The sequence below is a fragment of the Cimex lectularius genome, unplaced genomic scaffold, assembly GCF_000648675.2.
Source record: "Cimex lectularius strain Harlan isolate CLEC.00 unplaced genomic scaffold, Clec_2.1 scaffold155, whole genome shotgun sequence".
Classification (NCBI taxonomy): domain Eukaryota; kingdom Metazoa; phylum Arthropoda; class Insecta; order Hemiptera; family Cimicidae; genus Cimex; species Cimex lectularius.
In genome coordinates this window covers 709,682-735,831 of record NW_019392710.1, presented here as the reverse complement: position 1 = coordinate 735,831, position 26,150 = coordinate 709,682, and the positions used below count along the sequence as shown (strand labels likewise).

The 26,150-nt window shown below is 35.6% G+C and overlaps 1 protein-coding gene across 4 annotated transcripts in view; it reads right to left on the bottom strand.

Annotated features, from left to right (window-relative positions):
- Positions 1 to 26,150, bottom strand: part of LOC106668867 (adenylate kinase isoenzyme 5) — a 41,676-nt gene that overhangs the window by 2,669 nt on the left and 12,857 nt on the right. For 3 of the 4 annotated variants that reach the window (XM_014398017.1, XM_014398015.1, XM_014398016.1), the window contains exons 2-9: positions 25,714 to 25,890; positions 23,263 to 23,367; positions 14,803 to 14,966; positions 11,796 to 11,978; positions 5,766 to 5,964; positions 2,429 to 2,607; positions 1,858 to 1,971; positions 658 to 822 (exon numbers count right to left, since the gene is read on the bottom strand). In XM_014398017.1, the coding sequence (XP_014253503.1) occupies positions 658 to 822; positions 1,858 to 1,971; positions 2,429 to 2,607; positions 5,766 to 5,964; positions 11,796 to 11,978; positions 14,803 to 14,966; positions 23,263 to 23,367; positions 25,714 to 25,890 (1,286 nt within the window). The remainder of the gene's footprint in view (positions 1 to 657; positions 823 to 1,857; positions 1,972 to 2,428; positions 2,608 to 5,765; positions 5,965 to 11,795; positions 11,979 to 14,802; positions 14,967 to 23,262; positions 23,368 to 25,713; positions 25,891 to 26,150) is intronic. The other variant, XM_024226357.1, reaches the window with a different exon arrangement.

Below are 26,150 nucleotides of genomic sequence, written 5' to 3'. Positions count from 1 at the left end.
TACCTTAGCTGGCCAACCAAATGCCTTCTGTATCTCTCCGGGGGTGGTGAAAGGCACGGCTGAAAGGCTGTGTCAGAAACCATAAAACTGCCTTTTTCAAAGCAAATGTATGGATGTGTCCTTTTTAGGGCACTTTTGAACTTGGTTAACGATGCACCACCTCGGATGTGATAAGTCCATGCATGTAAAATCTTCCTGGTGTTCTCTTTGAGGGCGTCTGCGAAGTCCTCTCGGGGATAAGACCGGACGTTAAAGATACTCATGGGTCTCTACACTCATGAGTAAAGATGCGAACATCTGTCTCTACGACCTCTACAGTTTATTTACGACTCCTTTTGTCTTGTTTGAATCCATTCAGTGGTGGACGATTTTATGTTTGTTCCTTTTCTCCCAAACCAATGGGAACTTTAGTGTTTAAAATTCAATATCAGGACAACAAAGTATCTTCTAGTTAATCCGTATTTGCTTAGTGGTCATAATTGACCATATTAATTATACCAATTAATTATTATTTTTATTTAAAGTTTATCATATCAACCAAAAACTTCAGATAAAAAAAATAATTAATTAAAGTTTCTTCTAGTGTTGTACAAAAATTAAAAAAAATTAATTTATTTTAATGAATTGAATGTTAAGTTTAAAATCGATCGTTCTTACAATTTGCAGTCTGCCTTCTTCGTCAAGGGTCTTGAGCATTGGGAGCGTCTGCTCCCTGAATACCTCCAATCTTTTCCTAAAAGCAGACACACTGTCGTCAACTCTTCCTCTTCCCAGTTGAAGTTTGGAACAGTCCAACAGGACCACTTTCGGCTGTTGCTTGTACTGAAAAAAAAGAAAAAAAAAGAAAGATGTTTGTTATTCTATGCAAGGTAAAACATGATGAGATTCAATACAAGCTGCCTGTGTCGAGAAGATCTTTGTACTTGAACTGGAGACCATTGAAACTTACTGAAACAGACTTTTTTACGCTAAGAAATTCTTGTTTACTTGTTAAATATATTTCAGAATTTTGGTGTGCAAACTAGTGTTTTTTTATAGCTGTGCAATTTACAGATTGTCTGGCATCCAAAACTGGAGACCATTGAAACTTACTGAAACAAACTTCTTTACGCTAAGAAATTAATGTTTACTTATTAAATATGTTTCAGAATTTTGGTGTGCAAACTAGTGTTTTTTTTTAGCTGTGCAATTTACAGATTGTCTGTCATCCAAAACTGGAGACCATTGAAACTTACTGAAACAAACTTCTTTACGCTAAGAAATTAATGTTTACTTATTAAATATATTTCAGAATTTCGGTATGCAAACTAGTGTTTTTTTATAGCTGTGCAATTTACAGGTTGTTTGTCATCCAAAGTTATTCTTGGAATTCAACTAAAGTCTGCTTGAAACAGGTCGACTTATTAATAAGCTCATGTAAATAAATATATTTCATAACGAGCACATTTTTCGATTCTCACGGGCTCTTAATTGAACCCAGATTATTTCGTACCAAAATTTGAAAGCTTACAAAATAAATTCAGACAGCTGATTAAATTAAAAGTTCTTTTGCACAATTGCAAACGTTTACTAATGTCGTGTCATATTGATCTTGCCATTAGGCATTCAAGGTTATTGCGAAGTAATAAATGTTCTTTAGTAAACAAATCTAAATATGATTGCGTTCTACGAAAAAAAGACAGAGAGGAACATCGATGTATTCATTCGGTTCATCAATTGTTATAATTTTTAGTCCATTATTTAACCAATCACTTGGGTCTTGAGACGATTCACATTGGGGATTTATATTTTGTAAAAAAAATTAATATTTATAATTATCTAAAACCGTAATTTCTATATTCAAAATAAGATTTCTACCTTTTCTTCGAAGTGTTTCACTTGTTCCATGTTTCTAGGGTAACCGTCCATGATGATCCCTTGTGCGTTCATGTTCGTAGTCATTTGAGACTCGACGAGCTGGAGGGCGACAGCCTGGAAAAACCGTAGGCGGTTAGGGGGACTTTACGACTTCGTCTCTCGTCCGGTGCGAACTGAACATTCGTGTGCGTTAAAAAAAAAATAAAACGGTTCGATATAACTGTTAGCATGTAATGTCCAGTAATTGTATCATCCATCGGCTAAATGCTATTGACGACCCTAGCCTTGCTCCCACGCAAATAAACGTATATACATTATTGATTTCATTGCCAAGTTCAATTTATATTGTAGAAACAAGTGCACAACTTAACGTTTTGTAAAAAATATTAAAAAAAAAATCTAGAATTTTATATGTAAAAATAAAATAAATAAAAAATACATGCATTACATGTCAGCTAATGAGAAAGGTTTAATAAAAACTTAGGTAATTATTTATTTACTTGAAGTACGATAAAAAGGATGTTTCGGTAAGAGGTCTACTAGTGAATATTGGTACTTTGGTATGAAATACCTGCGGGACTAAATGGCCTGATGCTATGTGCTGCATAATCATCCCCGAATCTGCAGCTTGCCTCGGATCCGTGGGCTCTGATGCCACTCTGAGGAGTCTCCCTACGCTTAGGTGAACCCAACCATTTGCCCTCCGTACCACTTTTTGGCATAAGCTCCATTTGTTGCTACCCGGTCCGCCTGAAATATCAACAGCTACCTTAAGTCTAAGATTTTAAATACATGGTACATAAATGGTCGCAGACCAACTTCCGGAGTATTAATATTGACGTTTCCATTGAACCAAATGAGTATCTCAGCATTTCAAATATGTATTATTACATATTGAAACAAAAAGTTAGCATCTTAGAGTATTTTCAGTTTTCACAGTGTAGTCTGCAAGGTGAAGATTGACGCTAGTATTGCCATTGCACGTCCTGCTTGACCATGGCCTATTGTAGAATCTATTGTTGCCTCGCAATTAGCGACAAAAATGAAACATTAAAACCATTAAAAATGGATGAGTCAAAATCCTGATGGATTCGCACTCCACAGATGAGGCACGCAAAGAGACGCGCCAATACGCAATATTCGACAACCTCCTGACGGGTTACTGTGTCTTCAGAAAGCAGAAGAAACGTCGTGCCGATTTTGGCAAGAAGAGGATTAGATTAGATAAAGAGTTAGCCTCCTTACGTCCTCCAGTGTTGGTCTACTATATATCTCCCTTATTGTCTAGAATTGCTCATTATGTTTAAGAATTTTGACCAGATCCTAAAACTTTTTCAAGGACTCCCGAGCGTGTTTTGTCTGCACTGTTCAGTTAGCAGTTCAACAGTTATCTTATTCAATAAAGGGAAGGAACAGTTCTGTGTTACTATGAGGGTATATCTAGGCGTAGATCTCTTCAAGCAGTCTACAACAGACCAACTAGCCAGGCAATGGAACCTGATTAACATAGGTGACGAGTGAGTTCAATTTTTTTTTCAAAAACAAAACTGAAGAGGTACAATATTGTTAGATATTTGGATAGAGTCTCTATGGCTACCTTTTCTATCGCCTGTCATAAACTATGTTTTCTTTTTAAATAATATATTACAATTAATTAATTGGTCAAGCGGACCACGAAATTAGTGAATTTAATGATTAAAAATGAATATACTTCACTAAAGCTCTCCGTGGCCATTTCATTTGTCGTCGAAAATACAACCCGATTACACGACATTTGAAAAATGGCAAAAAGGAGGGAAAATTCAAGAGGTGCGGTAGAGATGGGAGGTTGGTGTCCGAGTGGATCGACGTCACGATAGCTCAAGTGGTAGAGCAGCGGCGTATCAAGCCGAAGATCGTGGGTTCCAATCCCGCTCGTGCCATTAGCTTTTTTTCATCTCAACTAAAAACCTTAATTAATTGTAATATATTAATTGGTCAAGCGGACCACGAAATTAGTGAATTTAATTATGGTTTCATTGAAAATGAAATTATGTTGACCAAATAGTTTTAGCGATAAGAGATTTGAATAACCATTTCTGATGACTCAAAGCGACTCCCGCACGTCGTAAAAACGCATACTGCGAAAATGAAGTTTATCTAGGATCACCAACTGAGGAAGGGATCGCAACAAAAAAAAAAGTTCTTGCTTTCCCTTGTTTTCTTCAGGGAACATCCAGACAGTTTCGAGATTCGGTGACTGACGATTTCATTTTCTTTTTAGCGATGAAGAAAATCTGAAAAAATAGTGCAGTGGGAGAAGAACCTCACTTCTCGTTAAAGTTATGCAATGAACCTTCTCACGTGCTTAAAAAGCTTAAGGCTCTTCCAAGTCTCCTTTCACAATCACCGACATTTGCCGAACGTCACGGACAAAAGTCGGTTGATATTTTATCGTGATTGTTATCAGGAAAACATTGAACACATTGGACCTCTTACGTACTGGCTGGTAAACTGATTTTGTGTAAGTATATGTTGGTTTTTCAAGGGTACTCATTACAAAATTATAATGACATAGAAGTTACCTAGTTTCAGATGGGGTGTTGCAAGTCATATCAAACATTGCAGAACATGAATAAGCTTATTTTTCTTCTTTTCAGTCTATCGGGTATTCTCAGTTTGTCTGTTTCAACCACCAAAGAATATTGCTAAAATTTCCCCTCCAATACGACCGTCTATCGAAGGGCTCAATATCACAGTTTAAATTTGAATAAGTTGAATGCAATTTCAGCTTGGTATCTGCCGTAGTAATCTCTCTTTCAGCCGACAGTACAGTTGGGATGAGACAGACCTTGTTTCCATGGCAACTTAATTCTTAAAAGAGTAAGTTAAAAACACCCACTTCATCATTGCTTTGGTTTCCGGTCGTATCCAATTAAAGCGATTAGATATTTTTCCGGTCCCATAAACGATGGTACAATAACCAAAGATCAACGATGTGCCTAAGTTCTCTGAAAATCTCAAAGATCGGTGAAGGAAAAATTTCATCCGGTTGAAACCACGATAAAATATCGACCGACTTAATATCGTCCGGTAAATATCGTACAGTGTGAAAGAGGTCTAATGCTTAAACTAACGTATTACTTTAAAAATTGAGCTTATTGCATAAACATCGTAGTTCAGAGTTCGAACATTTATTTCATGATTTTAGGATTTTTTGTGAGAACGAAAAGAATTTCTGGATCGGTTTTTCACGTATCTACGTGTATTGCTTCAATAAGTATTTTCGGAAACATGTTATGTTTTTACGTAAAACATTTAATTCTTGATCCAGAATATCTTTTTCGGTTGTCAGTATCATGTTCGTTCACCATTGAATGAAGTTTTGATAGGGAGACTTATCCTTGAGGTCTGGGAGGCGATGAACGTGTTGGCTTGGTCGCTTCCCGGTCCGCAAATCCTCGCTGTTTTGGCGTTTCGAAGCGTCGCTTCAATACAACTCACACCCTCATAACTGAAGATTTTTGAGAATTTTGACTTTTTCTGTCTGCTTGCCAATCAATTATTCACGTAGAAAATTCGGAATGAAACAAAGTTTTAAACGATCAACCTTGATGAAAGAGCACACCGACGGACCATTTAACAGTGAGAATAACCAGACCAGAATTATGGAAAAAAGACCTATCTCAAAATCGGTTTCTAGTAGGACACTCCACCATAGACAAAAAGATGGCAAAACACATTCTGCAGGAACTTTGAGCAGGATTTGAATTGAAATAATTTGTGAACTTCGTTGCAAACATGTTAGATATGTTTATGCGTCCAATCGGCGTTAAATAAATGAGAATTGTGTCCTCAACATATCTTCGAAACGTTACAAATGGATGGATTTTTTAATTGTGCGATTAAAGGCATTTCTCCTTGCGTACCTACGACCCAAATAACTGGCGGATATCCTTTCGTAGGTGGAAGGTAGACGGAGGCGACGGTCGTCGGTGGCCTGGCTGTTATGTTTCCGTTGGGTGCAGCCCCGTTGGCCGTCTTCCTCCCATCCTGGCTCCCGACGATCCTCATGACTGCCGTGCGGAAGTCGGCGTACACCTCCGCCGGGTTCCGCTCACCGTTCACCTTCAAATCAATCATACACACATTTACATTAATCACAAAATAAATATGCTGTCCAGAAAATAGAAATACATTAAATTACTAAACATGTAAATAACGTAATGTTCAAGTAATTAATATTTATGAAAGGTATTGATTGAGATAAAAAAGTCAGCGTCACGAGCAGGATTCGAACTCACGACCTTCGGCTAAATACGCCGCATCTCTACCACTTGAACTATCGTGACTTCGATCCACTCGGACGCTAACTTACCATCTCAAACTCACCATTGGAATTTTCCCTCCTTTTTGCCATTTTTCAAATGTATAATCTATTTGATTCTCGGCGACAAATGAAATGGCCAGGGAGAGCTTTCTTGAAGATATACTTCAGTTTAATTATTAAATCCATTACAGTTCGTGATCCGCTTGACCAATTAACATTTTTCAATTAATTATTATTTATGAAAGGTATTGGTTGAGATAGCTCAAGTGGTAGAGTAGCGGCGTATTTAGCCGAAGGTCGTGGGTTCGAATCCCGCTCGTGACGCTGACTTTTTTGTCTCAACCAATAACTTTCATAAATATTAATTGAAAAATGTTAATTGGACAAGCGAACCACGAACTGTAATGGATTTAATAATGTTTAAGGTCAGGATATAGAATAGTCGCTTTTTGACTTAGACCTGTAAGTCGGAAGAAAGATAATTTTAATCCTATATGGTAAATCATTGGTAAAGCGTAAATACTAATAAAAAGGCATTTAATTATTCGCTATTGTGTTGAGGTCTCCGAGTTGGGAACATCTAATCATCCTGGCCGTGTTCGATTATTATTAATCTTTCCACCTTACCAATCCGTCTCCCCACGGGTTTTCCTTTCCTCCATCAATTTCTTCATCTTTGAAAAAAATAATTAAAAAAGAAATTACACCACTTATTAAATGGAGTATATTTTATGAAACTTGCTGGTCTCCAGGTTTGGAAATAGTTGTTTAGAATCAACACAGTAAGTTTTTCAACTTTAAAATATTTTTTAAAAGTTCTTCCTACTAAAACGCTTATTTCACGAACGTTTACAAGTTAAGTATATATCAGATCTTATTGGAAATGTAACGTAGTTTTCAATAGAATCCACGGATTTTTCCAAAATATTTTAGTTTTGGAGTTACCATTGTTTATTTGAAGCAAGATCGTGGAATCTTAAAAAATTATAAAAAGTGGAATAACTCTGAAACTGAACACATTCGGACGATAGTTAATTAGGACTTTTTGGTTCCATTTTGAATGTAGAATCTATTGGCAAAGTTTGTAACACGTTTTTTTACACGGTCCCAGAACTAACACTAATACCAGCGCTTCACCCAAAATACATATGCCATGAGGTGGATTAAGTGGCAAGGGGAGTCTCGAGGTTATCTTAAGGCGACTGGCAAGTTCTCCAGATGGGAATGTCTAGAGAGGGCTCGAGCAGTTGGATTAGGATGGATCAAGAGGTTGGTGTAAAACTTTTGGAATCGGGAACGGATCAGTTCGTTGAGAAAAGTAATGTTGAAGCTGGATAGTGATATGTTATTGACGTGGTAAAGAAATTTGCAATATGTCTGACAATCTTATGATGGGAAGGATTTGATGCGTTGGATGTTGGATTGCTTGGCAGATCCCCACAGTAAAATGTACACGGTTATTTTAGTTTGACAATCAATACAAATTTCCATCCTAGAAGACTTCGTTGTTGCGGCCTCTTAAGTCTTGTGTGGGGATCCACGTCAGTTTGCTGCCTAGCTATAAGTATTTGACCTGAATTGAAGTATTGAATGGAAGTCGAACGAGAGTTATTGATGTACAATGGAGGGCATAACCGTTTTTTTCCAATGTGAACATAAACTGTGTACATTTTTCTTCATTCACTCTTGTCCTCCACTTTTTGCACCTGTAGCTTAAGTGAATCATTCAGTTTTGGAGACAACCTAAAATTATGACAAAATTAGTCAAAAAAATGTTTGTTTTTGTTCCTTAGTGTTTTTAAGTATTTCCAGCTACGATTTTTTGTCCATTGTTGCAATTCAACGTAATGATCGGTTTTGAAGAAAGGTGGACCGAAAGGTAAAAATATGTTTTTTTTTGGAACGTAGCGATTTGCTCATCAAGATCTAGCATTTTACCCGCTGCCCACCAATTTGCGCCATAAATTTTTTACAGATTTTCCTTTCATTACAACTTAGACTCGGTGTCCGAGTGGATCGAAGTCACGATAGCTGGTTTGAGCAGCGGTGTATTGAGCCGAAGGTCGTGGGTTCGAATCCCGCTCGTGACATTAGCTTTTTCATCTCAACCAAGATAAAAAGAATAATTAATTGAAAGAAATTTCATTAGAAGGTTGATAATTGATGTTTTACCTGGAAAGGAAGTTCTTGACTCAAAAATATGTATATTAAAGACTTAAAAGAAGCTGTAAGTTCATCAAGTTAAAGGTAGGCTCGGAAGAATCAACTTTAGTTTAAGTTGAAATTTGAAACTTCGATTCAACAGAGTTCATCAAATAACGTGCGATGAAGAAACTTTCTTATTCTAATAAATATTGATAAAGGTTTTTAAATTATCAATTGATTCATGCACATCAAATTCTTCTACGTTTGTTAAAAAAATTCAAATTATCGACATTTTCAACGGCGCACAAATACGATTCCAAATTTCGTCCGTCGGACCCCCATGGTTCCGTCCTTGTGACCCAAACCTTGGCTTAGTTTTACATCGATTATGGATGGCATAGACCGACCAAGGACCTGAGATAAATTTTTAATTTAATGACCCAGTTGGATTAACCTCAACAATAAGAAAAAAATATACAAATATAAAATTCGTGAGTAGTCAATTAACTGTACTCGAGTGGAAATCGATTTGCCACTTATTGCTGATTATTAGTTGTAATTATAGATTTCTTGCGTATTTTAATGTGAATATTCTGGCCATCGAAATTTCCTGACCTGAAGAAAATTGTATTATTTTTGTGAGTTTTCTCTCCAGACACTGGAGTTGGTGAAATGATGAATCTGGCAGTCCAAAACAGCGAGGACAGGCGGACCAGGGAATTTTTGAGCCCATGAATCAAAGATGATTTCGATCGATAAAAAGCGGTTTCTTGAATATTTTTATTGGTTATGTTTGATAAATTTTATATAAATTTTTGTATCAATGCATAGATCGTTATTTAGTAATAAAAACCGCTGAAAATAGTCCATAGTTCTAAAGGGTTGCGTGTTTAAGGGGTATTTTTCTTCCAAGCCCTCTTGATTTTCGAAGAAGTGCCGAGTTTGAATCTCTGATAAAATACTGCCTTGTGACTTAGAAGAAAGCCCATTGTGAATCTTTCATAGCCGGCGATTGTAAATAAAAACGCCTTTCGCTAAGATAATTCTAATCGGTTCGATTTTGTAAATTGGCTTTGCCAACAAGCATAAAAGAATTAGAAACGTTAAGGTTTCCAGCCAATCGCATTACTGTATGAGAATAAGATGAATTATCTCAAATTTGGCCATGGACACTCTCGTAAACATATTTGTTTGTATTGATCCGCGTGATTGATGAGAGATATTTTGGACATTTTTTCGCACAACCCCCCGACAATGGAACAAACGATGCCCATACATAATTTAGACGTTTCGACCCCGACCGCCGACAATAATCGGTTTTCATAATTTGAAGGCGAAATTAGCCTTATACTGATCGATGCCGATGGTTAGACACCGTCGGCAGAGGCCTTTTTAATATATTCATTCTGGGGTAGCAGAATTTCTAAAATAACGCACTAATACGGGGTCGTTTATGCAGGAAATTTAACATACTGGGTTGCCACAACACGCAGAAACATATCCCTAATGTGTTTATTCAGCAAAGAGGTGTACACATCGAATTTAGACTCTTTGACAAAGATTTAGGGGTCGTTTGAAAGTTTTCTACCGATGATTTTTTTAAACTCTTGTTTAATCCGGCTTAACCGGTTAATATGCAAATTAATTAATTAAACAAAAATTATAACTATGCATGCTTGATAAGATATAAATAATTTAAACAAGATTTTACCAAAGGCATTTTGTAAATAGGATAAAAATGGATACAAAAGTAAATAAGAGGGTGAAAAATTAACAGAAATTAACCGAAACAACAGAAAAACCAATTATTTTAATTTTATGTTTAATGAAAATCGTATTTGTTGCTGTTTATATCAATTCATATAAATTAATTATTTATACATTATAATATATATTAATGTATCTAATATAATATTATTTATATTTTCTTTATCATGCCAACGTTTCGATCTTTATTGAGATCATCTTCAGGGCTCAAAGTGTTTGTTTTCCGTGTAGATGTGTCAATTTTGTCTGTCGTGTTGAGAGTGCCACTTTGAGCCCTGAAGATGATCTCAATAAAGATCGAAACGTTGGCACGATAAAGAAAATGTTTTTCTAAACCCTTCATTACACCAGACCGCATATCCCCATCTCTGAATAATTATCGATTAACGGTTACTAATCACCACACAATTTTTTTAATTTTATATTTAATGAAAATACGTATTTGTTGCTGTTTATATCAATTCATATATATTAATTATTTATACATTATAATATATATTAATGTTATAATATAATATATTATTATTTGTATTTTCTTTATCATGCCAACGTTTCGATCTTTATTGAGATCATCTTCAGGGCTCAAAGTGTTTGTTTTCCGTGCAAATGTGTCAATTTTGTCTGTCGTGTTGAGAGTGCCACTTTGAGCCCTGGAGATGATCTCAATAAAGATCGAAACGTTGGCACGATTAAGAAAATCTTTTTCTAAAACCTACGTCACACCAGACCGCACCTCACGATCTCCAAATAATCATTAACTAATGGTCACTAAATACCACACATTATTTATATATTATTAATAAAGAAGCATTTGCGTGTTTCTTAGTGACCTGCTGTTTCATAATTTGTTGAAATCGTGAGGAGCAGTTAAGAACCAGGTAATTTAGAAATACACTTTTTCATTTTTTGCCGACGTTTCGACCTTTATTCGGGTCATCTTCAGGGCGTAAAGTGTGGTGCTATTTTTGTGGTGTCATATTGGTTTCGTGTTACTTCACAACAATTTCACACAAAACCAATATGGCAGTACAAGAATAGCACCATACTCTATGCTCTGAAGATGGCCCCAATAAAGGTCGAAACGCAGCAAAAAAAATGAAAAAGGTTCTGAACTACCACATTCTTGACCGCTCCTCACGACTTCAACAAATAATGTTTAAATTTTTGATTTTGTTTACTTTTCATCAACAAAAAAGGTAATAAAATTGCAGGGTTTTAATTGTCGTGTGAACGAAACGACGAACGGTTCAACCTTCTTTGTTTAATCTTCATTTTGAAATTTATTATTGGCAGTAATAAAAAACAAGAAAGGTTGAACAGTTTGTCATTTCTTTCATATAAAACCCTGCAATTCATACAATCAGGATTTACGCGCACTGGAGCTGGCACACTGAAATTCAAAATTTACCCATGGAATTTTGAGTAAGATAAATTTGAAGAGATGCGCGGTTTCACTGAGCGGGCGGTTTGATTAGATCCTTAAAAAGAGCCGTTTTTCCCACCTCTAATCATCATCATGAACAAAACATTTACGTTGTTGTTTTGAAGCTATTCTGCAGATCTTTGAGGTCAACATCATTAAGGTATAAACTAGACCGATTTAAAAATGTAATTATTCGGTCAGTATTTTTGAGATGATTCTAGAAGGTTTTAAGAAATTTACCTAAATAATTCAATAGCTGTTTCAAAATACTAATCAAAATTTTTGTTATCTTACCGCTATCACCATGCCCCTTTGGTCGAAATAGTCAGCGACTGGCATGACGTTTTTATAGAAATTATTGAGCTCCATTTTGGCCAAGCTGAGCACAACGTGGCCCAATTTGGCTCCGTAGTCTATCTGCCTTTCTAGCACCCTCTGTCTCCAGGCTATCAGTACGACTCCGTTGACGATTTGGATCTAAAATACAAATCAATAAATTTTTATACATATTTCGAAATATTTATTTTACACTCGTTATTAATCAAAGATTATAATACAAAAGGAAAATTATTACGTGATGAAATTCATATTAAAGACTTGAAAAGTTGGTAGAGTCTGAAGACCGTAAAAAATTACTTGAAATATTAATACCCTATCATTTTCCAGACTAAGTAGTACAAGCTGAAATAAATAACAATTACTGTACTAAAATTGTCACCGCGGAAGTTCTAAGGTCAGTTACACCTAGTACGATGCTGATCAATAATAAACTTTTGAGTAGGAAAAACTCTAATCGATACATTGTGATTATTTAACAGGCTAGAAAAGTAGAATATAATCAAAGTGGTAAATATAATCACTTTTTTTGGATAATTTTTCGTTTCCATTGATATTCATGATTATAACAGACCTGTAATCATGGACTTCATAACGTTTTCTTTTTTGGTTTTGCGCTCTATCTTGGAAAAGCCATAGTCTAATCTGGTATTTCTTTATTTTTTCAAAAAGATTGTTTTTTTTTGTTTTTTTAAAGAATTGTTTTATTTTGAAATAATTCAAATTGGCATTTTTTCCATTATCTTTAGGGTTTGGTTACATGGAAATAATTCTCAAACAATTATTCCTGGAATATGCCATCGAACAGACAATGGGACCTTATGAGGGTTCTTCTCGTCGACATCGGCGTCTCATTCTTGAAAACGGTCCATCGGTGTTTAACATTTTGTAAAGGACCCGCTTCTCATCCCCAGTGGCCAAATAAGAAATAAACCATTTTGAATTATTCTATTAAGGTAATTGGTCTTCCTTGTACGTGAAGAAAAAAGAGAATCAGATTTTGAAAAATAGAGCTTTTTAGCTCGTTTGACAGAATAGAGCAAGAGGATACACTAATACTGTAGAAGAGTTGTCGGAAAGATTTCAGGTACATCGTTCAACCATAAAAAGAAAGATCCGATCTCTGGGTTATATTGTGGGGCTTTCTAAGCCCGAGGTGGAATTCGTATAGCAATCACTGTCTTGAATGATTTTATCTGCTTCCTTGTCGTACACATCGTAGTTTATTCTAGACTTACTTTTGGGATCAACTACCCATTTCTTAACACTCTCTCTCAAACTGCTTTTCCCACCCTCGAGCTAACGGAGCAGGTAATGTAAGTATAAAAAGAGACCAGAGTTACGCAAATGGTCCAATGATTTTTGTCTAATTCTTTTTAAGTCTAATTTTATTATAGGGCCTTCAGAAATAAATATAAAGTAAAAGATTCCAGTATAATTTTATTCATAAACAGTAACTACAAATGAATACTGAATATCCTGGATTTTTGTGCTTGGTATGCGACGGATGTCCGATGCAAGCTGTTTCTTTAGGAAAGCAAGCTAATTGATTAATTAATTAATTAAAATAAACGAAAAATTAGAACGTTAAGGATGTCAATTCCACAAAAAATAAAGAAACCATGACGTTGGACAAATTTGATCGAAATTTTCGATTAACACAGCAGATTCAAAAATTCCTTTTTGTGATTTTCTCATAAGAATTACTTCTTTAAAAATATATAATGAAAAATATGCCACTTTTTACTTAAAAACATAACTTTTCGTGTAGAACTTTGCATATTCTGTGATAAAATCGATTTTTTTTTAAAACGAGGGCTCGCAACAGCAGAGGTCATATACACCCTCAGGGTGTGGTGTTTTTGAAAAAAAGTCCTTTTGTAAGTATGTCGGGCCGCTGGATTCGAACCCGGGACCTTTACCTTACAGTGATGAGCGCCGTGTCAACGCCTAAACCTTTGTGGCCACCGACGCCTCAAACTCGAACTTATAAACCTTAATAAATCATTAGACACGGATGGTTCACTTTTTCCGGTATTTTAACTATTGAAGAAAAAAGTCGTTTGCAACTCTTATAATGTTGAACAAAAAACTATATTTGATTGTAGACAGCTAACTTACAACTGACATCAGCGAAAATGTGCTTACAACTCTTTCAGTTCTAGCTATTATAAATGACAAAGTACTTTATCTCAATTTTGGTAAGTAAATTTAGTTTTATTTAACTAAATAAGTATACTATGTTGTGGTATGGTATTGTGATATTTCTCTGTATGGTTTGCGAGGAGTAATTTAGTTGTTGCCTGGTCTGTCTACCCACGCTGCGTTGGTGTGATGGACGCCTTTCGGCATTTCGTCTTCTTCAGTGTGTGTTTTCTGTGAGGTGTTGTTCATTTGTGGGTTATGAATATTTTACGTGTTAAATGTGTTGTTTTTATATTTCAAAGTTTTCAAGTAATTTGAGTATTTCTTCCGTTTTATACATCGTCGGGTTGTTTCATGACTGTATAGGACGGTACGTGATCTGTGAGGTGTAATTTGATTTTGCGTTATTGCCTCTGACTTGTAAAATTTCAATTTAAAATATACTCCATTTTCGTTTTAATCAGAAAGTCATACAAAATTTTTCAACGTGATAACATTTTACAATCATTAGTTACATCCGATGATATGTTTATCTTTGATAATTTTAAACAAAAATTAATGCAAATTAAATGAAAATATGAGTCAGGTTTTATTAATTAAACAAATGCCGAATGTTAGGTTTGAACAAACACTTTAGAGACAAGAAGAATAAAACAATTTTTCACCCAACTAGAAAGTCAATACCACCCACTTTTGCGTAAAGAGCGATGACCATCGGTCGATATCCATTGACGTTTAATCAAGACGACCATCGCGGATATGATATAAAAACTCATACAAATCTTACATATCGATAATTGAACAGTAAAAGTTGACTTACTTTATTTGAATATTCCACTACGTCTCGCATGTTCCTCGGGTAGCCGGAAATCAAGAACGTCTTCGCTGCCGGTGACATTTTCATTTCAAGCATTAAGACTTCAGTCACGGTTTTACTCGAAAGTTGGCTGAAGTCCTTCATTTCAGATCCAATGGTCCCAGGGTCTAAACAAAAGTGGATATAACGAGAAAAACGAAACATTATAAATTTTTTTCATTATAGGTAAAGTAATTCTTGCCTAATACCCTTTGGGTGTCATGGGTGAGGATTCAAACCACTTTAAAATATATTTACCATACCATTTTTAATTAATAAACCATGGCTCTGCGAGATTTGAACCCATGGCTAATACGTGTTTGATTCTCTAACCACTCGGCGAACCCTTTTTTTAATACAATTTCACAAAAACGAACTTCCATTATATTATGTATTATTCCTGTTCATGTTGATGTATAATATACATAAAATATTAATTAAGTTTTTTCTTTATAAGTCACCATTGGCGTAAAGCACCAGGGAGTTACCAGTTCAAGATGTTTCTTTATTGCAAGCTTCCCAAACTTTTTGGCCAGTGGACTCCGTTAAAAAAACAAAATCCAAGGCGGACCCCTCGCATTCAAGTATTTAAAATAGAAACTTATAGCACTCAGTAAATTAAAATTTTATAATTTAGTCTACTATATTTCGTTATGCGATTGACCAAATAACTTCTTTCAATTAACTAATCTTTATGTAAGGTATTGGTTGAAATGAAAAATGTAGTGTTACGAGCGGGATTCGAACCCACGACCTTCGGCTAAATACGCCTCTGCTCTACCATTTGAGCTATAGTCACTTCGATCCACTCGGACACCAACTTCCCACCTCAACCTACCTTTTGAATTTTCTTTCCTTTTTGCATTTTTCAAAATTATTATTACTAGCTTATATTGTATTATAGTAGCTATATATAATGAAGTTAGAATGTAATATGATTTGAATTTAATTTTTAATCTAGCTGTACCTTGTTGTTTTCTTTCTTTTCTTGCGTGTGTGTGATTGTGACCAGTGAGGAGTACTCTCAACACGACACACAAAAATGGCACAATTACACAGAAGACAAACACTGAGCCCTGAAGATGGTCTCAATAAAGATCGAAACGTTGGCACGATAAAGCAAATGTTTTTCTAAACCGTACTTCACACCAGACCGCATCTCACGATTCTTTTTTTGCACTGGCGCGGATATTTCACCTCAAATCGACTCAAAGATCAAATATATTGATGAAGCTTAAGTCAGATTACCTCCGACGGAAGAGATTTCATCCTATGTAGCATATAACTTTTTGATTTATTTATTTTATGCTGTTTCAGTTAATTTTAAATGCTTTGCATAAGCTTATTAGTGCATAATTATCAAATTAAGTAAATGAAGTTTTCTTCTTCATGCCTTGGATTTTCTTTTTTCTTCTTTGAAAAAAAATTATATGTATTAAATAAGAGGCGCTCAAGTCATTACAATTTCGTCGAAACAACCTTGATTCTCTTTCTCGACAATTGATTGCCAAATACTTCCAAACTGGGTCATTGTTAGTATATAATGGTTAACCCCATTCTTTCTTGTTTTTTTTTTTTATTATTTCATACCCGACCAATTATTCGTTTTGCCGACCGTTTATCATCCAATGCGAACTTCGTTATTTTTATTTCAAAACTATACATAATTGAGGCTATATATATTGGGTTTTTAAAAATATATTTTAAACTATTGCCCTATTAACTTATCTTTATTTTCTAGAATATCTTGCATATCGCCATCTTACATTTAAAATGATTAATTAAAATTTTAACCTGTTATAGAAAACAAGAAGTGCCAGTGAAATTGGTCGCTTCTCAATGAAATATAATTCCAACGAGTAATAATTAGAATTAATAGAGTAATAATTGAAATGAGATGATAATGTATACCGGAAAATTAACAAAGAAAATAGATTCCCATCATCGTCATAGAAAACTGCATAGATTTTTCATTATTCGCAACGGTTAAAGGTCGATTCATAGTGACTTTCCCACACGTAAACTTGGACACAAGTTTTCACACCACGACAACTCACTACGGACGCTGACAGACAAAGTAGAAACTAAAAGGCAAATGTGCCTACTTACTTTGTTTAGGCTTAAACAAGTTTAAAATCTTTCCGGTTGAAGCAATTTTACTTGAATAAGAAGAAGGAAAGAAATTGGATTGTGTGGAAGTAGAGCAAAAAATAAATAAAATAGAAGATTAAGACAGATATTTCAAATACTTCAGAATAGTCACTAACGCCACAGACACGCATCAGCTCAGAAAAAATAATTTATTTTAAGGTGCCAATGGTACAGCCACGAGCAAATATGCACAAACAAACCAGCAGTTTTTTTAATGCCCTTATGATCGATGCATATTTAGCCAAGGTCACCATTATAATATGTGTATTAATATTAGGGGGGGGGGAGCAAACCAGCACAGTTCAAACATTCTTTACAATCTTTCTATTAATTAAGGCTTTTAGTTGAGATAAAAAAGTCAGCGTCACGAGCGGGATTCGAACCCACGACCTTCGGCTAAATACGCCGCTACTCTACCGCTTGAGTTATCGTGACTTCGATCCACTCGGACACTAACTTCCCATCTCAACCCAACCTCTCGAATTTTCCCTCCTTTTTGTAATTTTTCAAATGTCCTGTAATCTATTCTCGGTGATAAATGAAATTGCCACGAGAGCTTTAGTGAAGGTTTCCTTCATTTAAACTTATTAAATTCACTAGTTTCGTGGTCCGCTTGACCAATTAATATCTTTCAATTAATTAACGTTTTTAGTTGAGATAAAAAGCTCAAGTGGGAGAGCAGCGGCATATCTAGCCGATCGTGGGTTCGAATCCCGCTCGTGCCATTGACTTTTTTATCTCAACTAAAAACCTTAATTAATTGTAATATATGTAACAATGTTTTTGCATCTTAGTCCGTACGTGATTGACACGGTACCTGTTGGTATGTACGAATCGCTCTTAAGGGACTGACATGTGTCCTGGTTCTAATCAGGACATACGTACTTAAAAATGAGTTTTTTTTCAAAAACATGGAACCCCGAAGGTTGATGTCTTCTGATGTTGTGAACCCACATAAAAAAATTATTCATCGTAATTTATCGAACACGAATGGAAGTTACAGTTGAACCGCTGTAGTGCAGTAAGTAAAATCGTCCAATTATTCGTTTGTTTGGGTCAATACGGAATTTATACTTTTATAAATGTAGTATCCACTTTTAGCATAAATGCTCAATTTGTTTTTGAGTTTTTGCAATATTAATTAGATTTTCTGCCACCTCAACCAGCTTTAACAACTTAATTTAATTAATAGCAGGGGAATGTCCAGTACTATCAAATTTTATCGATCCTATGTTTCAAAAATGCAAGAAATGGCAGTCGTTAGCAAAGAAAGACGTTACAAGTTTTGCTTGCGAGCCGTGAAAGTTGAGCAGGAACGATCAATAATAAAAAAAGTAGTTTTGTTCAAAGAAAACAGTTGTTGAGAATAATTCTGTCTTTCCAGAACTCAAGGATTATTTTTCTTTGTTTATGCAATGAAATATTTTTTCCATTCATTCATTGATATATACAATTTTCTTAGCATAAGCATCAAACTTTTTTTTCTTAAAAATTTATTTAAAAATCCATTATATTTAGTGGTCTATTAATCAAATTACTTCTTTCAATTAATTAATCTTTTTATGTAGGGTTTTGGTCGAAATGAAAAAGTTACTGTCGTGACACTAACTTTTTCACTTCGACCAAAACCCTACATAAAACAGATTGATTAATTGAAAGANGTGACAGTGTTTCATTTGGCTTTAAATGAGTTTCTTGTAAACTGATAATTTCGGTCCTAAACTGCCCAATTAAATATTGGAGTTCGTTGCGTTGTGTGTTATAGCCATTTAGATTCCACTGAAGGATTTTCATAAGAAATTATAACACACATCCACACTTCCATACATACAACCACAGAAACATGTGAGAAGGACGATTATCGTTGGTGATAATACACACACCTGCACAGGCGAAAGACCGTCCAGAAAATCTTTACGAATTACCGAGCAGCTCTTGAGACAGAATTTGTCTGATGTTCGAAAATGAGTTACTTGAGAGCAGAAGACAGTTGAACCTTGGCTAGATGTTAACCGCTGTATTTTCTCTCGGCGGCATTTTAATTCCTTTGAATTCCACTGTAAAGTTTTCATTCTGATAAGTTTTGGTGCCATAATTGTTGTTTGTGTTAGTCATCAAAAATTTCGGTATCAGCTGGAAGCTTGTTTTTTAAGTTTGTGCTGGAGTTTTCCTAAGGGGTTTGGTGGATTTGAGCAATTGCTTGATGAAGAGCCCTGTGAAGCGGGTCTTTTTTTATTTATGCACTGGTTGGTTTGGCTATTGTTTTCTGGGATTGTTTTGGGCATGTTAGATGAACGGTTTAGATTGTTTAGATGTGTAGTAGATGAGTTTGTTATGTTTAATTTTGTGGTTTCACGTTTTTGTGAGGGAACTGTTATTACCAGTTGGCTGTTTGAAGGAGTTTCTGGTCTGGTTACGTTTTCAAGATGGCTAAATTTATTTACTAGTTTTTCTACAATCTCAGTAAGTTTGTTGATTTGTTGGGTTAATGGTTCAATACTTTGGATTGGTTGATTTGAAGTATGGTTGTTTAGAGTGTTGGATTTATTGATGGCTTGAGAGAAGGTAACATTGAGTGGGGTATGTGGAACATTGCGTTGTTTAAACAGCAATTCTGCTTGTCTAAATGAGACTTTTTCCTTTGATCTAATAGTTTCAATTTCTTTTTCTCGTAGGTAGGTTTTACAGTTTCGATCATATGCAGGGTGGGCCTCACCGCAATTGATGCACTTCAGTACAGATTGGCAGGTGTTTGTATCATGGTCAAGGTCTCCACATTTGCCACAGTTCTTGGTTTTACAATATTTGCTCGTGTGCCGAAAACGAAAACAAGAATAACATTGCATTGGGTTTGGAATATAGGGCCTAACTTTAACTTGAAGGAAATCAAAAGTGATTTTGTCAGGAGTTTCAGGTTTTTCAAACGTTATAATAAGTGTTGGTGTGGGAATTCTGGTGTTATTTACATTTTTCGTTATTCTAAAAACCTTAACTACGCCTTGTGCTTGGAGTTCTAATTCAATTTCCTTCTCCGAGCATTTTACCAACTCAGGGACATAAACAACACCTTTGGAGAAATTCAAAGAACGGTGAAGTTCTAATAGAAGAGGAATATTTTCAAACGTTTTCATGTTCTGAATATTTATGAAGTCTTTTTCAGTACTAATGTTTAAGAGAACGGTGCCATTCCTGAGAAACTTAATACCTACATTCGGGGCGTAACTTTTTATGCATTTGCACACTTTGAAAGGGCTGAAATCATTGAATGATTTCTTAAATTCATTTTCAATGAACGACATTATAACATGTTTTTTACACCACTTTCCAGTGGGTTTTAATAAAAGATTATTTTCATCAGTGGTTTTAGAAGCTGGAGGAGTATCAGCTTCCATAGTTAAGTTTAACTATGAAGAGTATGTAGTAGAATAAATAGATAAATTATAAAAAAATAATAATAATAATAAGTAAATAGAAAAAAAGTAACTGAAGAGTTTTGAAAGTAAATTAATTTTTTTTTAAAGAAGAGAAGAATAATTCAAATGGGTACTCCCTATAATACTGAAGGTAGATTATCGTTGAGATAAGAGACAGCAACACGATGTTATCAGCTCAAGGTGCACACAACGACTGTGATTAATTCTTTAAAAATTTAAAAAATGAACTTTGCTTTTATGAAATGGTCTGACTGATCTGTCAGATTTTTATGTATGAACGTGTAGTAATTGGAAAATGAATATTTTTGATCAAATAACGATAAATATATAAATTTCTCTCCTATACATTTTTTTTTTTATTAGGTCGGTCTTGTGAAAAACCCTGAGACACATAAATTTTTAATCTTTTGTCTAGTTTCTTATGAGCAAAAACGTTTTGATTTAACACTTCATGATATTCCGATAGGAAAATAACTATTTCATTTTTCGACGGTGAATTCAACGGTATAAACAGTTTCTAATTGGAGAAACCGTTGGGAAGTTACCCGCAAAAAGCTTTTTCTTTTGGGGTAAAAGAAATCTCTTATACATTCTTGCTGGAAGAACCAACACCAAGAACCATTCTATTTATTTATTATTTAAACTGATAAGAAATTATTGTTTGTGGTACCGAAAGAAAAATTTCTCAACAATTTCCTAAGAAGACATCGATAAACAAGACTATCTGGATGATCCCATTGAAATGCAATTCAGCTTGGTGCAAATTTCGGTCACTTTTCCTAACAGTAGAACCATTTTCAACTTTTCTTGAAATATACAAGACATTTTTACGATATGCACTACTTGTTTTTATGATGTGTTAACTATATATCAAAAATTCCCTTTTTTATTACATTTATTTGATATTTACGACTACAAATATCGTATTAATTAAATATGTTCATATATGTTGAATTTATCATTTGAGGCTCATGTGGGAGAAGGTGCTCAGTGGGAACACTCCTTCACACTGACATCTTGTACTGTCTTCACCAATGAGTAGGTTTCGGGCTACTTTTGCTTTAATCGTCTTTGAGGATTCTCAGGTAAGGTTGGAAGTGACAAATGTCGTACTAATTGATTATTGTGTGTGTTTAGTGATGTCTAAATTTTTTATAGCGGGTTTTGATGAGTTCATGTACCAACGGGATGTGTAGATCGTTATGAATAGTGTAATTTGAAACGTAAAAAGTAACTTTTATGATTTGACGGAGAATTTTAGATTGGACTGATTGGAAAACCAAATCCTTGCTTGAACCCCACATTTCACAACCATACGCCCAGAGAGCATCATTGTTTTCTAAATTAAAAGTTGTTTTCAATGTCTAATTTTGATCATGCGTCATGTAGTCTTTTTAATAATTTATAACGTCGGTTTGTTTGCTGACTTTTCAGTCTAGTGTGGGGCTTCCAAGTCAGTCGTTTATCCATGAAAAGTCCAAGATAACGCACAAGGTCGGTGATAGGCAATGGGATTCCATTTATATGCAGGGCAGATATTTTTACGTAAGGTAAAATTTATCTGTACGCTTTTCGTTAGGTTTATCTTCATTCTCCACTTTGTGAATCATACTGTCAATTCATTCAGGTGTTGTTGTAAGCGTTGAGTGTTAATTGAGGGGTCCGAATTACGTGTAAGAATCGTATGTGTTGAAATGTTAACATGTGTAGAAATATCTGCGGTGTATATTGAAAACAGAAATGGACCAAGTATGCTTCCCTGAGGAACACCCGCCCTAATGCGTATAAAAAGTGAGAATTCAGTTCTCTGACGGACTCGGCAAAATCGGCCCGTCAGATAAGATCAAAGTATGAGTAGTACGTATGAGGGAAAATGTTCTTCTCTCAAAAATTTTAATAATTTTTTTTCTTCATCAATGTTTGTTTGTTGTTTGTAGACCGAACTTTGCTCCTGGCTGTACCGTATGTAGCTGCATCCAGAGAGTCCTGGTTGTCCATGTTATTTGAAGAAATTGTTGCGAAATTTTTCTTTCTGTACCACGAACTATTAATTGATTGAAATACTTTTATTTTAAAAAGAGAACACATAAAAATTACAATTTGAACGATAAACAAAGATTAATGGCACATTATTAGTAATATAGTAGCTATAAATAGAGAAATTTGAAGTTTTTTTCTATTACTCGAAAAAAATATGCCTTCAACAGAACTCGAAAATTCATTGAGCGCAAACTTATTTAATTATTTTTGTGAGTCAATTTGATTTCTACGTATTACGCTAGATCGAATAGGTGCGGCCTTGAGAGATCAAAGGGCTCAGAGCTTCTGCAGAAAGTTCTAACTGAATTGACCGATCTGAAAATAACCCAAAAGAATTATTAATCAAAAGCCATTCCGTCAGCGGTCGATTACTCAAAAATGTTACCCTTTATTCTTCTTTAAACGCCGTCCTTACAAATCACATCGCGATCAGGCCCACACAGAAAATCGCGAAGCTCATTTCTCAGAGGTCTGTTTTACACTAGGTTATTAAACAGCCCCTTGAATTCATCATGTTCTCGACTCCTTTGAAAATAAATCCAGTTTACCGAGCGCTTGATAAATACTAAATTCGACCGAATTCCGTTTAAACGCCAGGGAGGAAAATGAAAAGTTAACGTATCAATCGATTCACACTACAATAACTCTTCTATTTATCACCCGCGATTGTGTGTTACGCTTCGCGAGCTGAAATATCTACAGGTGTTTGGAGAAAAGTGGATCACGGAATGATTGCCTATTAACAGCTAGCGTGATGCACACAGCACCGGTTGATATTTACTTAGCTGGAAAAACTAACCAATTGAGTATTGTTGCAATAAATCAGTCATGTTGATGTGGGTGATGCCTCGCTTCTCCTGCATCAGGTTATCACAGTGTGTCACCTTTCCGCTACCAGGTCCACCTGAACATTTACAGAAAGAATATTTGACGATTTAATAATTACTGATTATTAATTTATATAAGCTCAAGTCTACACATGTATCTATCTACAAACGTTCACTCATGTACTTAGTTGTTCCTATGGCGTAGGGTGGTTTTTAAAGCTTTTGTAATTTTCAATAAATTACCCACACGACACCAGAATCACCCACCCAGGGTTTTGGCAGTTTGGGTTAGACCTTAATCCTTGTCTTAATCGACCAGCCACGAGGTTGGGTTCTAGGGGCTATTAACAAGTTTGGTCATTTTAGCCCCAAACGCAATAGTTTCTAGATACAAACCCATTCACACTCTCACCCACTCTTAAATGCATTCTTCAGTTAGGAGTACGGATACCCCTTCACCCTTTACACTTATTATAACAAACCTAATTGAAGGTCGATGAGGTACTCAATATTTCGCCATCAGCCCTTACAAATTACACCTTCACACTCAACGCTCGCTAGGTACTCAAAACTATCCGTACCATATAGAGTAAAAAATTGCTGTTTCTTCTAAAAATTGTAATCCTGCCATGACCAAGCGCGATTCTCATATGGGGCGGCGTTCCAACAGGATTTCTAAATAGACCCAAGGAATGAAATGTGGCACATCGAGCGATATTTCCCTACATGCGGGACACATACGCGGGCTTTGACGGAAGGAAAGGGAGTATCCGTGTGTCAACCTTATATGGCCTATTTTTAATCGGCTGAGGATGACCCCTTTTCTACGAGACAAATCCTTCAATGTCCATCTATCGACAGTGCTCTTGATACGTGAGATCTTCTCTACCGATCCGGCCTACTGACGATACCACTTTCTTCTAAGCGTGTTTTTTAATTCGACACGAATTTTTGCGGCAGAGGGCCGGATCGCGATGGTCGTCTCGGCCTTAGCTGCCTCGCCCGCCTTTTCGTTACTCTCCATACCTATGTGTCCGGGTAACCAGACAACACCCACCATTTTGCCGAGACGTTCATGGTATCTATCTAACGAGAGCACCACGGGAAGATCGACAGAAGACTTATCACAGTCAGCAGAACGCAGAGGGAGTCTGCAAACAAAAAAGGCAGAGCCTCCATCCTCTTGTATCATTTAACAGTTAGATGCTTTTTCAATTTCGTGAGATACTATATATTATATATATTATGAAGGGTGGACCTGTTCACAAACCCCAAGATTTTGGACCATTTAATCTCGGGGAGTGATTTGGTGATGTCCTCTCCTTCAAAGATTTCAAATCTAACCTAGCATACCTATCACACTCTGCGAGGTAGTGCCTTGCCGTTTCTTCTTTTATTTCGCAAAAACGGCAAAAGGGATCTGGTAGGATACCCATTACGAAGAGGTGTCTTCTCAGTGGGCAGTGGCCCGTCAGAATACCTATCAGCCTCCTAATTCTCTTCCTTGAGAGAGAGAATAGCCATTTCGATTCTGCTGGTTTGATCGCCTTAACAAACTCTTTCGATTGCCTGTGTCCGGGGGATAAATTCCACTCCCTAAGGAATTGTTTCATGCCTCAGTTATTAATACTCTCTTTTGCTGTGCTCATAGAGTGAGGTAATATCGGTTGTGGCCCGACAAACGCAGTATTAGAGCCTTCTTTGGCCAGGCTATCCGCCTCTTCATTGCCATGGGTGTCCTTTATGTGCTGGTATCCAAATATGGGTTACCTTATTCTCAAACCTGGAAGAGATCCTATTGATAAGATCTATAGTTTCCTCCACCAGTCGTGAGGTTGACAAACCTAAGACTAGCCTGACTGTCAGAAAAAATTGTAATATCTTTTCCCTTAATTGCATTTTCCATAAGTGTTCTACAACACACATTGATGGCCCAGATTTCCGCCTGAAAAACGGAGGTGTTATTGCCAAGAGAGGAGGAGATGCTGATTCCTAATTTTGGTATGTAGATTCCTGCACCACTCCTATCTTTGATAAGTGATCCATCTGTGTAGGGTGAGATACTAGGCTGTTGTAGAAAGAATAAAAATACGAACAGTTTAGATAACAAAATGTCTGATGGAGGAACCAATTTATTGCCATAAACTAGATGAAATCTATTCACTTGTTTGCAACATCGATTTAATCAATTTTCAACAAAGGTTTTAGCAAACAAAGAACTGTTCCAATTAAACGTTTTGCTGACGGTATAATCGATACTACAATAATTTGAAAAATAATTCGTTTGAAATTTTGATAAAGTAACTATCACTAAACGAGGAAGGCTTGCTACGGCTCATCTAATAACTACTAATTATAAAGATCAAACTTCTAGATAATCTTAAATAAAAAAACAGTTTGCTCTAGTGATAGTAATCACGTACCAAGTACGAATAAAACGGGCACTTTAGGGGCTTCGAACTTAACGGTGCCTCCGTTTTGAGATGGGAACTGACCCTCGGGGGGCGTCCTCGTGAACCTGTAGTTGGCCGTGTTACCGCTGAGCCACCGATCTCTCCCTCCGGATTCTTCAAACTCGTCTGAGTCATTTTGGTCTCTCTCTGTAACAAAAATATTGACAATCTCTAGAAAACGTTTATTATTTTTTATTTTTTACTTAAGAAAAATATTCTGATAAAAAATCTGGTTTGCTCAATAGCATGATAATGAGGAATAAAAACAGCCAGTTTTTCGTTTAATACATGTCGATATAAAATTATACAATTTAATCTTGGAGACTTAAGAGTAAAATACTTATACAACATTTGACTTACCCTTTAATTCTTAATTGTAAAAATATGAATATTATTTAACGTAATTT